General features: G+C 42.7%; 1 protein-coding gene across 1 annotated transcript in view; it reads right to left on the bottom strand.

Moving 5' to 3' along the window:
• LOC138356021 (midasin-like) overlaps window positions 1-14949 on the bottom strand; it is a 139497-nt gene extending 124548 nt beyond the window's left edge. The window contains 1 exon segment of the mRNA XM_069311574.1: window positions 14807-14949. Within this exon segment, the coding sequence (XP_069167675.1) occupies window positions 14807-14908 (102 nt within the window). The 5' untranslated portion in view covers window positions 14909-14949.
• Window positions 14950-16388: the final 1439 nt, after the last annotated feature.

The raw sequence follows: 16388 nt of genomic DNA, 5'->3' as shown, positions 1-16388 counted from the left end.
AACCAGAAATTCTACTGAATTTACTTGGATCCTATACCCTCTCCGAGACACAAACCAGGATTTTACACAATTGCCCCATGCACTCGAGCTATGTCAATAGGCCGTTCTACCTCTTCGCTCTTACTTCAAAAATTGGGGAAGCATGATACTTGTGGTATACTCAATATAAACCTACTACTATTCTGTGCTCCAGGGCTGCCTTATTACTTACAAACATGCAATCTTGCAAGCCTTCCAGGTGGGGTGGGTCAAGGCTCAGCCCCAAGGAAAAGTAATCCCATAAATTAATCTGCTAAGGGTTAAACAAAAATATAACTGCAGTATATATAACTGCCCCCCCCCCCCTCTCCAGACTGGATACAGGGTATAAATAGTAGTGATACTTCATAGTTTATTAATCATAGTACCCCTTTTCCCACGACAAAATCCTTGGCACTGCATATTGACATTTACATTAATACTCAGTACCCCCCCCCCCCTTAGACAGATACCAGCTCACAAACAAAATACCCAGGCAGGCCCAAAAACCTCTGAAGAAAGTAGTTTGAATGTCCTGTAACCCCACATCAGTAAATCCACTTTAAACTCACTTTCACAAATACAAATACAAATACTACACTCACCACTCTCACACCACAAATATGATGGTGTGTGAGAGAATTATTCCTTTTTTCTACAAGATCCCCAATTATACACATTGCTTCAAGCAAATCATAAAGCACTAGCATCTGCATTTACATACAGAAAACAATTTTAGAGCATTAATACTAAGACTAATCTATTTACACTTTATTTATTAATAAGACAGTTTACACATTAAATCTAGCTAATATTTAACAGAATTTTCAATTAAGATTTAATACTAAAGAATTAAATTTATTTAAGTTTAATTCTTACAATGAACATTGATTTGGTAAGTGAGAATTATTATTACTATATTCATACAGTATTTTGAGAGTAATAATGGGATATTACCAAATGTAAATGTGAACATAACTTGCTTACTATTCTGTATTTAGCATGAAAACACTATGGATAAACACTGTATGCTATGTACAGCAATACATAAATATTTAAGAAAATGTAAAATAAGTAAAGTACAGTAAAATTAGAAATAAGTACAATACTGTACTTATTTTGTCTATATTAAATGTACTGCATATCTAATATTTTATTTGTTTACAAGAAGGAACAATAAGAAGGTACAACAGATTACCCAAATTTCTTTTACCTTATCGCAAAGCTACTAACTGTCTGTATTTTTTATGCAAAGCTTCTTTATTTGCATGGTATTTCTGCTTTACTTGACAGACTCTTTGGAAAATTTAAGTTATGCTTGTTTCTCATGAAGTGTCAGTAAGTTGAGGTAGGACTTGTAGTTTGGCCTCCAGAGGTGATGTACATCTGGGTCTTGCTCTGTTGAGGGCCACCATAAGTTGTCATGATTGTTACTCAGAACAGGCATACACATACACCGCCGAGGCGCATAAACTCTCGCATAACGCTTTACTGCAGAAGGTCAGCCCCACTCCCATCCTGATTTCTTCCATTGGGAAGAGATGGAAGGCCTTCTTCAGTAATGTGTATTGGCGATTAGAGCACCATCCAGATAGAAACGTTCTTCCATCAGCACTGCATCCCAGTAATGGGGTGTCGGCTGAACTAAACGACTCTCACATAGTACTTGTGTACTCACTTGACCATGATTCTCTGGATTAAATTCCGGTTTCGAGGCAAAACCACATTCATCCGGCCCCAGATACTGTCAAAAATAGTTGACATCACCAATCCAGCACCAATGGACATCTGCACCAATGGTATTGGTGCAGAACTTCTCTACTCAAGTGAGGAAGCCCTGGAACAACTGTTTGCCCCAGAACACCAGGACACCCTACGAGACTGACCTGATCATCCTACCTACCCATCGATACCAGGCTGATAGAAAGAAGTCTTTGTCAACCGCACCAGCGTCATCATTGCCACCCAAGCACCAGACAACATATAGACAAGCATCAACAACAGGAACTCAGCTCTGACCGCAGTCAAAATTAAAGTCTTCCATTACGACAACCTAACCCTGAAGGTGACCTTCTCTATAGCTGCAGCGCAACCCAAACAGTGGAAACGGCTTCAGGAGCCTCGACATATCAATCACCCCGGACACCATCAAGAAAGAATGCTACCTCCAACTATGTCAGTATTATAAGTGTTACAAGTACGACCACTACACCACGAACTGTGAACTATTTGAGGAAAACTGCAGCATCTGCAGTGAAGAACATCACTACAAGGACTGCCAGTCGACTACCCAGTTATGCACATCAACTGCAGAGGACCACATACCACCCTCTCAATGAACTGCCCCACCACAACTGTAGAAATTGAGAAGTCGGCACCTGACAGATGAACCACCAATCAGCCCGCGAGCCTCAACATCCAGGCCACGATGTTCCCAACGCTACCAGACTCATCTGCTACAGTGATGTCCATACTAGACCAGCCCCCTCCCCCTCCCTTGGGGGCCCTACACACAAGCAACAGCGGCCTAGACCACCAGCCAATCAGTGGCCCCGGCCGCCACCACCCTGGTCCCTGTACCGATTTACCTGGCGGAGAAGCTGGCAGAAACGGATATCACCAAGTACGTGAAGGTACTCAACTGGCTGCTCTCGGCTAACAGGATACTTGCAATGAGAGTAACAGTGGACCTACTCCAGTCTCCACAAGCTACCCCTGCTCAACCAGAACAGACTCCAACACCAGAGGCATCCAAAGCAGTAGTGGCAACAACAGCAACAACGGTGTCAGCAGCAACAATGACAGCCACACCAACAACTGCACCTCCGGCAGCGGAACCAACGACAGTGCTAGAAGAACCAAAGACTCGGGCACCAGCTACTGCACAGACCCACACCACTTCGGACCTGTCAAGACTACCACCCAGTGGCAACCACAACTCCTTCAGCTGACATGTAAAAAACAAAGAAGAAAAAACACAATCACTAAGCTGCTGCAACAACAGCAGTACCAGTAACTGAACCAGCCGACGAGGACATTGAAATTCCCTATATCGACCCCGAAACCAGGGAATAGGAGGGGGCAGAAAATGCCTCTTCATCAAAGAGGAAGCCTACTTCAAGGGTAACTGCAGAACAAGAAGACAGCTGACCCTCCAATGCAACCAGATCATCACCAACAAGAACTCAGACAAATTCCCTCACTGAATGTTTGCCCACGCCAACACAATGGAACTCTACATGGACCTCTCCGTCCTGCAGAAAGAGTACTTCGACCCGAAATACAGAGTAAATAGGAGACAACCCTTTTCTCAGACGAAATCAATGACCTGGAAGGAACCCCGCTGCCACAAATGGTATGCAGACTATTCAAGAGAACCTATGCCGTAGATAAACCAAAATACCAGAGTCAATAGAAAAAGGGTCACCAACTCAATAGGGAAGACACCTCCAAGCCAGACAAAGCATCTCACCGAAGCCAAGACAACAACCAACAGCTACACCACTAGCCTCCTGCCGTGGAATAAGAACTCAAAACCAATACAAACAACAAGCTCCAAGCTAAGAACAAAACATTATGCCAACCCATGATGGATAGGCCACCGAACTTTCAAGCCCCCTCGTTCCCCATCCAAATCCTCTTCAAGAATTTCAACTCTGCATCCCTTTTCCTCCTCCCCCCCCCCTCCAACTTTTCCAAGCTCTTTGGACATAGGACTTAGGACCCAGAATATGCTTAGTTTCTTTGTCAGGCAAGTATGGACATAAAAATTCTGCCATAAGCTAAGGAGTTTGTTTGACTGCCAAGGTGTAGGGATGTCTGATGTACACAGAATCTGATAACACCAACTGTCAATAATGTAGCTAATTTATCACTTTGACCAAGTGGAGGAGTCACCAGATGTTTTGCAACTTGATACAGTTTTCTGCTTCACGGCATGGTGTATTTCACACAAACAGGCTTAAATTTATTAGGGGGGAATGTATCCCATATTGAAACAGCATGTTTTTTGGGTTTGTGAATGAAGGGGCTTATATAGCACGTAGTCGCAGCCCCTAAATCAATAGCAGTACGTTCTGTTGTAGGACTGTAAAAAGTATTTGAGGTTAAGACTGGTATTAGTTTCAAACATTAAGAGATATTAACAAATATTTACTGGAGGGCCACCATCTTTTGTAACCTCGAAGGGGACAAGAAGTAAATAGCACATCAATGGTGCGCCATTATTCCCAAAAACATTTTTCCAGTAATTTTCAAACTTTAGAATTCTTGTTGTAATTTGTAATGTTGACTTTTAACAGGTAGGCAATTTCATGGGTCCCTTTGTAAAGATATCACCCATGATAAATAAAAACAGAAGAATGAAGGTAACAGCAGAAGGCTTATTGGCCCATTCGAGGAACCTATTTATATCCACCCAGTCTAATTTATATATGTCTAACCTATGCTTGAAACAATCAAGGGATCCTACTTTTAATATGTTATGCGGTAATTGATTCCACAAATCAACAACCCCGTTACCAAACCAGTATTTACCCCAGGTCTTTCCTAAATCTAAACTTATCCAAATTATACAGTGTTTTATGTTCTATATAGTCTGTCTTTATCAACCCTATCAATTCCCATGAGAATTTTGTATGCGAGTAATAATGTAAAAGTATCTCCTAACTCTTGTCTTCCAGCAATGTGAGGTTCAATTTATGTAGCCTTTCCTTGTAACTAATATCTTGTATTTCTGGGACTTGTCTGGTGGTAAACCTTTGAACCGTCTTGCAACTTCATCTTGTGCTTAATCATAGACTTCACATTGGAACCACAGTTATGGCCTTCAGCAAGGTCTTTCATTTTATAATATTTACCAGAGATGCATTTGCCAGAATTCTGACCATTAGTAATTTCAGGAGAATGATTATATTTACTCAAGAGCCACTATCTTTTGTGGCCTCAACTAAGGCGGGAAGGATACAAGACACTCCGTACATTGACAACATCGCACACTAATATTTTTACCACTTCGGACACCAGCTTTCGATGTTTCGCATATGTGTACGTGTTCCACATTAAAACGACAATATAATGTTATTAACAATTAAAATCTTCTATTAAACAGGCATATAGTTATTAAATGAAGTTTAGTGATGTAATGGACATAATCCGGAGTTGGTAAGGACGCCGCCCGCCAGCGTAAACACAACACACCCGAATGCCCACAAACACGATACAACGCACAAAACACAACACTTCTGTCAGTTTTTAGATAAACTCCTTTTATATTTATTATGTGAGAGTTATACTTGTATAAAATGATAACTATTATAGGTAAGCGCCTAATATTTAATATTAATCAATAAAAAAGAAGTCAGAAGCCACACGCCTGTCTGTACATGTCTTTTGTGTAAAAGTATTTTGGGCGCTCATGTACTTGTGCGCTAGCTGGCGTTCACAACTGTTCTCGCCTACAAGCATTAGAATTAAACAAACGAATTTATTTTTTCATTTATATACAAGAAGAGAAGGCTACCCTTGAGTCTGTAATATTCATCTGATCACTGGTCTCCCATTTGGTCCTCATTGCTTTATCTTACTATTATTGAATGTCAATAACCGTATTATGCAATTTCAATTTCTTCTATTTCTTTCTTTATTATGCACCCCATACCCATCCCGTGGGCCGTGGTGTAAAGGATTACAGAGGCACATAATCGGTTCAGGAACTGAACCCTCTAGTTCGTTTAGCTAAGCAAATAACAATGTTTGACGCTAACGCACTTGTCAGCCTACTATGCAAGGCCAAATTTGCCTAATAAGCCAAGTTTTCCTGAATTAATATATTTTCTCTAATTTTTTTCTTATGAAAAGATAAAGCTACCCGTTTCATTATGTATGATGTCAATTTTTTTTTATTTTAGTTAAAATCAACGTAGGTATATTACCGAACCTAACCAACCCTACCTAACCTAACCTAACCTATCTTTATAGGTTAGGTTAGGTTAGGTAGTCGAAAAAGTTAGGTTAGGTAGGTTAGGTCGTCGAAAAACAATTAATTCATGAAAACTTGGCTTATTAGGCAAATCGGGCCTTGCATAGTAGGCCAAAAAGTGCGTTCTGGCTACTAGGTACGACATATGTCTATATATATATATATATATATATATATATATATATATATATATATATATATATATATATATATATATATATATATATATATATATATATATATATATATATATATATATATAATTATACCAGTATAATCTAATAATATATACTGGTCTAATAAAATAATTAGACCAGTTAATACTATCACTCGTTGTGTTAGGATATGTTAGCTTGATAAAACTGACTGTTCATTGTTGAGAAATGTGTTAACAAACAATATATCTGACTTATCAAGACTGTAGCTTGCTTAGCAAAAGGAACTTTTTTTAAATTTGGGTTCAGTTTAACTACCGCTCAAGGGATGAGTAATTGGGGCATAATAAAGGAACTAAGCTGATAAAATGAAAGATGGGAAAACAACATTAGAAAGATAAACTCGAGAGACGTTTTCATGTTAACCCGAAAATTATTTGAGGAGCAAGACGGACTGCGGGTCAGGCAATTGGTCTTTATGCTATCGTGATGGGGGATCAGCCATTACACGTGTTAATGACTCTTGTGTAGTTGTGTAGTTAAGGACATCAGGGTAAAGGGGTAATGGGCATTGTGGTTGATTGTTCTACCTGGGAATCCTCCACTGTTTTATATCTTATGTATGTATGTATGTACTAACCTAGTTGTGGTTGCAAGGGTTGAACTTTGGCTCTTTGGTCCCGCCTCTCAACCGTCAATCAACTGATGTACAGATTCCTGAGCCTACTGGGCTCTGTCATATCTACACTTGAAACTGTGTATGGAGTCAGCCTCCACCACATTACTGCCTAATGAATTCCATTTATTAACTACCCTGACACTGAAAAGTTCTTTCTATAATCTCTCTGTGGCTCATTTGGGTACTCAGCTTCCACCTGTGTCCGCTTGTGCGTGTACCACATGTGTTAAATAAATGTATGTATGTATGTAAGGGGGGGGGGGGGGGGGGGGGGGGGGGGAGGAGAGAGAGAGAGAGAGAGAGAGAGAGAGAGAGAGAGAGAGAGAGAGAGAGAGAGAGAGAGAGAGAGAGAGAGAGAGAGAGAGAGAGAGAGAGAGAGAGAGAGAGAGAGAGAGAGAGAGAGAGAGAGAGAGAGAGAGAGAGAGAGAGAGAGAGAGAGAGAGAGAGAGAGAGAGAGAGAGAGAGAGAGAGAGAGAGAGAGAGAGAGAGAGAGAGAGAGAGAGAGAGAGAGAGAGAGAGAGAGAGAGAGAGAGAGAGAGAGAGAGAGAGAGAGAGAGAGAGAGAGAGAGAGAGAGAGAGAGAGAGAGAGAGAGAGAGAGAGAGAGAGAGAGAGAGAGAGAGAGAGAGAGAGAGAGAGAGAGAGAGAGAGAGAGAGAGAGAGAGAGAGAGAGAGAGAGAGAGAGAGAGAGAGAGAGAGAGAGAGAGAGAGAGAGAGAGAGAGAGAGAGAGAGAGAGAGAGAGAGAGAGAGAGAGAGAGAGAGAGAGAGAGAGAGAGAGAGAGAGAGAGAGAGAGAGAGAGAGAGAGAGAGAGAGAGAGAGAGAGAGAGAGAGAGAGAGAGAGAGAGAGAGAGAGAGAGAGAGAGAGAGAGAGAGAGAGAGAGAGAGAGAGAGAGAGAGAGAGAGAGAGAGAGAGAGAGAGAGAGAGAGAGAGAGAGAGAGAGAGAGAGAGAGAGAGAGAGAGAGAGAGAGAGAGAGAGAGAGAGAGAGAGAGAGAGAGAGAGAGAGAGAGAGAGAGAGAGAGAGAGAGAGAGAGAGAGAGAGAGAGAGAGAGAGAGAGAGAGAGAGAGAGAGAGAGAGAGAGAGAGAGAGAGAGAGAGAGAGAGAGAGAGAGAGAGAGAGAGAGAGAGAGAGAGAGAGAGAGAGAGAGAGAGAGAGAGAGAGAGAGAGAGAGAGAGAGAGAGAGAGAGAGAGAGAGAGAGAGAGAGAGAGAGAGAGAGAGAGAGAGAGAGAGAGAGAGAGAGAGAGAGAGAGAGAGAGAGAGAGAGAGAGAGAGAGAGAGAGAGAGAGAGAGAGAGAGAGAGAGAGAGAGAGAGAGAGAGAGAGAGAGAGAGAGAGAGAGAGAGAGAGAGAGAGAGAGAGAGAGAGAGAGAGAGAGAGAGAGAGAGAGAGAGAGAGAGAGAGAGAGAGAGAGAGAGAGAGAGAGAGAGAGAGAGAGAGAGAGAGAGAGAGAGAGAGAGAGAGAGAGAGAGAGAGAGAGAGAGAGAGAGAGAGAGAGAGAGAGAGAGAGAGAGAGAGAGAGAGAGAGAGAGAGAGAGAGAGAGAGAGAGAGAGAGAGAGAGAGAGAGAGAGAGAGAGAGAGAGAGAGAGAGAGAGAGAGAGAGAGAGAGAGAGAGAGAGAGAGAGAGAGAGAGAGAGAGAGAGAGAGAGAGAGAGAGAGAGAGAGAGAGGAGAGAGAGAGAGAGAGAGAGAGAGAGAGAGAGAGAGAGAGAGAGAGAGAGAGAGAGAGAGAGAGAGAGAGGAGAGAGAGAGAGAGAGAGAGAGAGAGAGAGAGAGAGAGAGAGAGAGAGAGAGAGAGAGAGAGAGAGAGAGAGAGAGAGAGAGAGAGAGAGAGAGAGAGAGAGAGAGAGAGAGAGAGAGAGAGAGAGAGAGAGAGAGAGAGAGAGAGAGAGAGAGAGAGAGAGAGAGAGAGAGAGAGAGAGAGAGAGAGAGAGAGAGAGAGAGAGAGAGAGAGAGAGAGAGGAGAGAGAGAGAGAGAGGAGAGAGAGAGAGAGAGAGAGAGAGAGAGAGAGAGAGAGAGAGAGAGAGAGAGAGAGAGAGAGAGAGAGAGAGAGAGAGAGAGAGAGAGAGAGAGAGAGAGAGAGAGAGAGAGAGAGAGAGAGAGAGAGAGAGAGAGAGAGAGAGAGAGAGAGAGAGAGAGAGAGAGAGAGAGAGAGAGAGAGAGAGAGAGAGAGAGAGAGAGAGAGAGAGAGAGAGAGAGAGAGAGAGAGAGAGAGAGAGAGAGAGAGAGAGAGAGAGAGAGAGAGAGAGAGAGAGAGAGAGAGAGAGAGAGAGAGAGAGAGAGAGAGAGAGAGAGAGAGAGAGAGAGAGAGAGAGAGAGAGAGAGAGAGAGAGAGAGAGAGAGAGAGAGAGAGAGAGAGAGAGAGAGAGAGAGAGAGAGAGAGAGAGAGAGAGAGAGAGAGAGAGAGAGAGAGAGAGAGAGAGAGAGAGAGAGAGAGAGAGAGAGAGAGAGAGAGAGAGAGAGAGAGAGAGAGAGAGAGAGAGAGAGAGAGAGAGAGAGAGAGAGAGAGAGAGAGAGAGAGAGAGAGAGAGAGAGAGAGAGAGAGAGAGAGAGAGAGAGAGAGAGAGAGAGAGAGAGAGAGAGAGAGAGAGAGAGAGAGAGAGAGAGAGAGAGAGAGAGATATGAAGATCGAGACAGAGAAATAGATATAGACAGAGTCAGGGAGAGAATGTTAGACACAGAGACGTATAGATAAGGATATGCAAAGTCAGTGAGAGAATGACAGAGATAGAGCGAGGAAAGAGACAGAGAGATAGGCTGACACAGAGAATGTCAGAAACGAGGAGAGGCAGAGACAGAGGGACAGGGACAGGAGCAGACGGACAGGGCCAGAGGAGGGACGGGGGAACAGAGGGGGGCAGTGGGACAGGGAGGGAGACAGGGACAGAGAGGGGGACATGGACAGAGACAGAGGGACAGGAACACAGGGACAGAGACAGAGGGACAGGGTCAGAGAGGGGGACCGGGGGACAGAGGGAGGAGAGGGGGGCAGGAGACCAAGAGAGAGGGGACAGAGGAGAGACAGGGGATAGAAAGAGTGGGCAGGGGGACAGAGGGAGGGACAGGGACAGACAGAGAAGGACAGGAACAGAGGGACAGAAAGGGCGGACAGAGAGAGGGACAGGGGGCAGAGATAGGGACAGGGGAAGAGAGACAGGGACAAGGGGACAGAGATGGATAGGGGGACTGGAGGAAAGGGAGGGGGGACAGATGATGGACAGCGGACAGAAAGAGTGGGCAGGGGGACAGAGAGGTACAGGGGACAGAGAGATGGACAGGGGGACATAGAGGAACAGGGGGACAGAGAGAGGAACAGGAGGACAGAGAAGAACAGGGGGACAGAGAGAGACAAGGGGGACAGAGAGAGGGACAATGGGATAGAGAGGGACAGGGGGACAGAGAGATGGAAAGGGGGGACAGGGGGACAGAGAGGGGGACAGGGGACAGAGAGGGGGAAAGGGATCTGGGACAGAGGACAGAAAATGTGGGCAAGGGGACAAAGATGGACAGGGGGGCCGCGTCTAACATACCTGATCAACCAGGCTGTGACTCATACGTCAGGCTGCGAGCAGCCGCGTCTAACAGCCTGGTTGATCAGTCCAGCAACCAGGAGGCCTGGTCGACGACCGGGCCGCAGGGACACTAAGCCCCGGAAGCACCTCAAGGTAGCCTCAAGGTAGGGGACAAAGATGGACAGGGGGACAGGAGGAAAGGGGGGAGATGTATGAGGGGAAATGTTTGCGGAAGATGGAGAAGGGGTATTTAGAACGGTAAGTTAGAGAGGGGGCAACTAAGGCCCATCATTGAAAAACAAATGAGCAGCATTGCAATAGCAGGAGCCACGCACATCTTTAGCCTGCGTTGTTGAGACATTGTCAATTAAGCGGTGTCCAATAGCAGTATCTTCGGTATTTAAGCGATACCTTAAAAAATACTGGAAATATTGAAAGATATTAATCCAGATATTAATCCCCTTGTGCAACGCACACAAGAGGCAACAGCTTCTAGCTCTACAAGCGGCAATATAAAATAGAGAATATGCGATTGTTTTCACTCATAGTGTAATAAACCCACGGACCCACCCACCCGCTGAAGCCGTAAATGCCAAGACATTACTTCCGTTTAAAATTAAGCCGGAATAATCCTCAGGTATGTGGAGGATGTGGGAGGCCTTTGATCAACCACCGACTTCCTGCCCCGTCGACGGGGCCATCAGCCCTCAGTGTGCCCTCAGCCAAAATAATGTGAAACATGTATGTGGGTGTATTAAATATTTTAATTTATTATTTCCAAGATTTAGCTGTTAGCTCTTGGACCCCGCCTTTCTAAGCGTCGGTTGTCTAATGTACCGACTCTCGGCCTCTTTTCATCCATCATATCTAAACAACATATATTTTTATCAAACACACTCACACATCCCCAAGATGCAGCCTTTAGCAGCTTCCTGACTTTCAGGTTCCTATTTACTGCAAGGTGAATAGAGGCATTAGTGTGTGTATGTTTGTGTCTGTGTGAGTGTGTGTACGTGTGTACGTGTGTGTGTTGACCAGACCACACACTAGAAATTGAAGGGACGACGACGTTTCGGTCCGTCCTGGACCATTCTCAAGTCGATTGTGATTGAATCACAATCGACTTGAGAATGGTCCAGGACGGACCGAAACGTCGTCGTCCCTTCAATTTCTAGTGTGTGGTCTGGTCAACATACTTCAGCCACGTTATTGTGACTCATCGCTTGCATACGTGTGTGTGTTTGTGTGTATACTCACCTAGTTGTGGTTGCGGGGGTTGAGCTCTGGCTCTTTGGTCCCACCTCTCAACTGCCAATCAACTGATGTACAGATTCCTGAGCCTACTGGGATCTATCATATCTGCATTTGAAACTGTGTATGGAGTCAGCCTCCACCACATTACTGCCTAATGCATTCCATCTATTAACTACTCTGACACTGAAAAAGTTCTTTCTGACATCCCAGTGGCTCATTTGGGTACTAAGTTTCCACCTGTGTCCCCTTGTTCGCCTACCACCCGTGTTCACCTGTGTCCCCTTGTTCGCCTACCACCCGTGTTAAACAGTTTATCTTTATGTACCTTTATGAGTACGTGTGTAACACACACGTACTTATGTGGTACGTATGCACTACATAATTGTAAGGCGTTTGCTGAATTAGAAAAGTCGTCTAGCAGTCCACCCTTAACGACACAATTAACTCATTACATAAAAAAATACGTGGCTATGCAACAGTGTGTGAGAATTGGGGAACTGGTGTGCATTTAGACGACTGGTGAGGACCAACAATGACGTAGAAGGATGGCACTAGCGTCTGAATCAAAGGGCAGTGAGGGACAACTTGGCTTTATATATTTTAATCCCCTTACTATACCGTGAGGCGTCCCTGGTAACCTTGCAATACCAACTGGTTTCTGATCAAAAGCTAAAGTCCAGTCGCCGCAAGGGCAATAAAGAGAAACAGGAACATTTGTGGAAGCTTTGGGACCGTTACGAGGAAAAACAGATAAGCACCTCACAGTTCCCCAAGGAATGTTCGCGTTTTATCCCAGGAAGTGCCTGAACTAGAATTAGAAAACAGCAGTCTGTTTACTGGTTGTTATTTAACTTAAGTTAGTTGTAAATGATAATGTAAAAATAGCCACTGAGAACTGATGAGTTGCCCAAGACTTTTGCTCGTAAAGAGGGAATTGATTACAAACTTGGACTGCCTTTGAGCAGCCTGAGGGCAGCAATATCCCAGGAACATCAACTAAATTTCGGAGACTTGAGGCAAAGTGAAATTCAAACCAGTTACTCCATCTATCATCATTCTATTATGCAGGAAGAACCGCACGTCTATGGGTCATCCAATAATGTTAGCAGACTTCTAGATGTTACCACTGCTAGGCTTAGGCTCGGCTACAAGTACCTCTGGGAGTTTGTAACATCTGCTGATGTAGATTTGACTAAATGTAAACTCTGTCAGCAGAACTATTCGCATCCTTTGCGTCATTATATAATGGAATGTGAAAAATCGCGGAATTTAGAGATAACACCATCAATAGTGTCCAAGAAATGTGTAAGTACTTCATTCATAATGATGTGCTGCTCGAAATCTTAGCGAAGTATCCAAAATTTGCTTACTGTAGGTAATGCATGCACATGACTGTAAAGCTGCCGCCCAGTTGGGTGGGTGTGCAGCAAGACTAGTAACTGTGTGACTCACCATAGATGTAAAGTGCCTTGTATAGTGACTGTTGTGAGCCTCTTGTTGATCACTTGTGACACAAAGATTATTGATGTGTGTATTTGTGTAGGTGATTAGATATGTATGTGTATGTATATATGTATACGTATATATATATGTACATGTATGTATGAGAGTGTGTACATGTATATATAATATTAATAATTTTGTAACTAGCGTCACAAATTAATATTTGCTTAGCTAAACGAACTAGAAGGTTCAGTTCCTGAACCGATTATGTGCCTCTGTAATCCTTTACACCACCGCCCACGGGATGGGTATGGGGTGCATAATAAAGAAAGAAATTGAATTGAATTTAGTATCAATTGAATTGAATTGTATCAGAACCCATGAGCATCACACCAGAAATAAATACAGTTTTGATATTCCTAGAGTACGACTTAATCAAACTAGAAATGCTCTACAAATCAAGGGGCCCAGAATGTGGAATGACCTTCCCAACCATGTTAAAGACTGTACCTCTCTCAACCAGTTTAAGTTAAAAGCGAAGCTATACCTAATAAATTCCCTGTAACCTACCTTACCCTTCTATTGTTAACCAATGTCTGTTTTTTTCTTTAAAGAGCGCTGTTTGTCGACATAATTGTATTTGTGCTGCTTTTTCATCTATGTTTTCATTTCTTGTTTTCATTCTACTCATTATGCTCAATTAGTATTAAGCTTGTCATTTAAGTTTATCATGCCCGAAACGCTTTGCGTAATAGTGACTTTAGGCATTGTATGTACTAGCTATACCTATAAGTTAAACAATCCTTGTAAATATTTATTGTATGTATGTACCTTACCTAAATAAAATTGTATTGTATTGTATTGTATTGTAATTGGTCTGATTAAGACTTTATGACCATGTAATCTATGTTTTGCTCCACTACTTACTGGTTGAGTATGGAGTGCATAACAAATAATAGCCTCCTTCGGTGGCGCCTTGTTTCTAAACGTGTTAGTCTTAAATCCTTTAATCTCAAATCTTGCTACAATGTACCTCTTAATATATGTTATGTACTCTCGCAACCCAATGTACCTTCTTGTATATAAGTAAATAGATTTCAACTGTAAGGGGGTATGGTTTGCACCTTGTTATTCTAATAATGGATAAATAATTCTAATAATGGAAGCGCTAATTATATGAACAAGTGCCATGTATCTATTCAGACGAGAACGACAGCGAACACAAACCAGCGCATATACGAACGGAATGGTTTGTATGTACAAACTTCTCAGTGAACGAAGTTGTTTCTAGCCCGGTATCCGAAATTGCAGTATACGACTTGACCAGTCCCCGGCGGGAAACCACCAGCTGCTGGACCACTGTCAAAGGTCCCATTTGTCCTGATGACTTTATTAAGCCATGTACGAACTAATTTTGAAATTCTATACATACTTCCTAGGGTTCATTATTGTTCGAACATGTTTTCTGTAGATTATTATGGATCTATGGCAATTTTAAACCATACACCTCCAGATCCAGACACCTGTAAGTGAGATATGGAATATTTGAATAATTTACTGCAAATGTGATTGCTAAATATATTAAGGAATTCATATCCCTCATACCGCAGAATTAGCAGGCAGCATTGTTCTCACCCTGCAGCGGTCATGAAATAAACATTGACAAACACAACCAAAATAAAATGTGACCATTTTGCCGAGCCATGAGGCAAGCCTAGGCCTTAGTCTACGGTTCAAGATACACCCTACAGCGCAAGCATAAAGTACCTCTTTAGCTAAATGATGTTGGAACAGTTGTTGACACTTGTGATCGTGTTGAGAGAGACGGAGAAGGTGTGAGCGGAGGAGAAGTGCAGCAGGGGCAGCCATCTCGCACCATCCCAACCTCGCCAGTAAACATCAACACGTGCTCCCTATACATCAACCTATTTTATCAACATACTCATCTTTTATTCAAATGTTTTAAAAATAATAACTCACACTTCAGAATTTATCACAAAAATAAAGTAAATCTCAATCTGCGCTTTTTATATAAAAATCATGTTTCGTTTTCGCTGAATATGATTCAAAGTCAGCAGGACCACTGCAGGGTCACAAGTCCAGCTGATCCCCTGATCAGAAAATAATGGTAAACTACCCTATTATCAGATATTTTAGACATAATATTAATAAAACAATTAAAATCGTGTAGTGTACTCTGTATATCAAAATATGTTACTTTGAAACCCATATCAGTCACTAAAAAGAAAAATTGGGCTACTCTTATTGGAAATTCGCTACTTTTAGAGCGATAACTTGCTACTTTGAGCAGCAGGGTTGCCAGATTGGGCTACAAGTAGTGAATTGGGCTACTTTTGAAAGCTCCGCGCTCCCAAATTTTTAATTTCGCTACTTGCAACTTTTTGGGCTTTAGGAAGACGATGGTTGGCAAGGAGCGGAAATGCAAAGTGGCTGTTAGATCAATGGGATTCTTTAACAACTCATTGCCAAATCGCATAATTCTTGCTCTTGTGATAAATATGTAACAAGGCAACTTTTTCAATGTACTCTGATCCCCCAATTAGCTATATTTCACATTTCTCAGACCAATCTTAAATCTTTTTGAAAGTATGACTTGACTTTATCAAAAAGACGAAGCAGATCAGTGTAGCCTTCACACTGTCTTAGAAAACTTCACTCTTGGAATACTCAGAAGAATCGTGCATCCTCATCATGCAAAGCTTCATGTTAATTTGGACTACAATTACATATGTCTGCCTCTGGAGAAAGTGGACTTTGGTTACGAATTTTCAACACTTCAGGCAATTAACAGACAAAACAATTTTATACTTCAGGAAAAGTTTCAAAATATTCAAGAAAGATGCCATAATATTTAAGTGAGAGCTTGCAAAGAGCTTCTTTCTCGTATTCCAAGTAATGCTGAAACTTTCAAAATCGTGTAGTGTACTCTATATATTAAAATATATTACTTTAAAACCTGTATCAGTTACTAAACAAAAAATTGGGCTACTCTTATTGCAAATTCGCTACTTTTAGACCCTCAGCTCGCTACTTTCAGCAATTTGGATCTGGCACCCCTGTTGAGCAGTGTGGCTCTGGCGACCCTGGCGGCGTAGTTCACCGGAGGTGTGAGCAGGACGGTGGTGGAAGATGGCTCTCTCTGGTGAGTGTAACATCTCTCACTCCTCCTCCTTAATGGCCATCTCAGAATATACTCTTTGTTTTCGTATGTTGAAATAATTATTTCCCATAAAACTAAGGACGACTACTGTTTGATGGCTTGGCCAGGTTGGAAGGTGGTTCTGTGGATGTTCCACGGACAGTAACTAGTGGCTTTGACGTAGGCTCT

The sequence above is a fragment of the Procambarus clarkii genome, chromosome 70, assembly GCF_040958095.1.
Source record: "Procambarus clarkii isolate CNS0578487 chromosome 70, FALCON_Pclarkii_2.0, whole genome shotgun sequence".
Lineage (NCBI taxonomy): Eukaryota > Metazoa > Arthropoda > Malacostraca > Decapoda > Cambaridae > Procambarus > Procambarus clarkii.
Note: the sequence above shows the minus strand (reverse complement) of the source record. Positions and strands in the feature narration are given on the sequence as shown.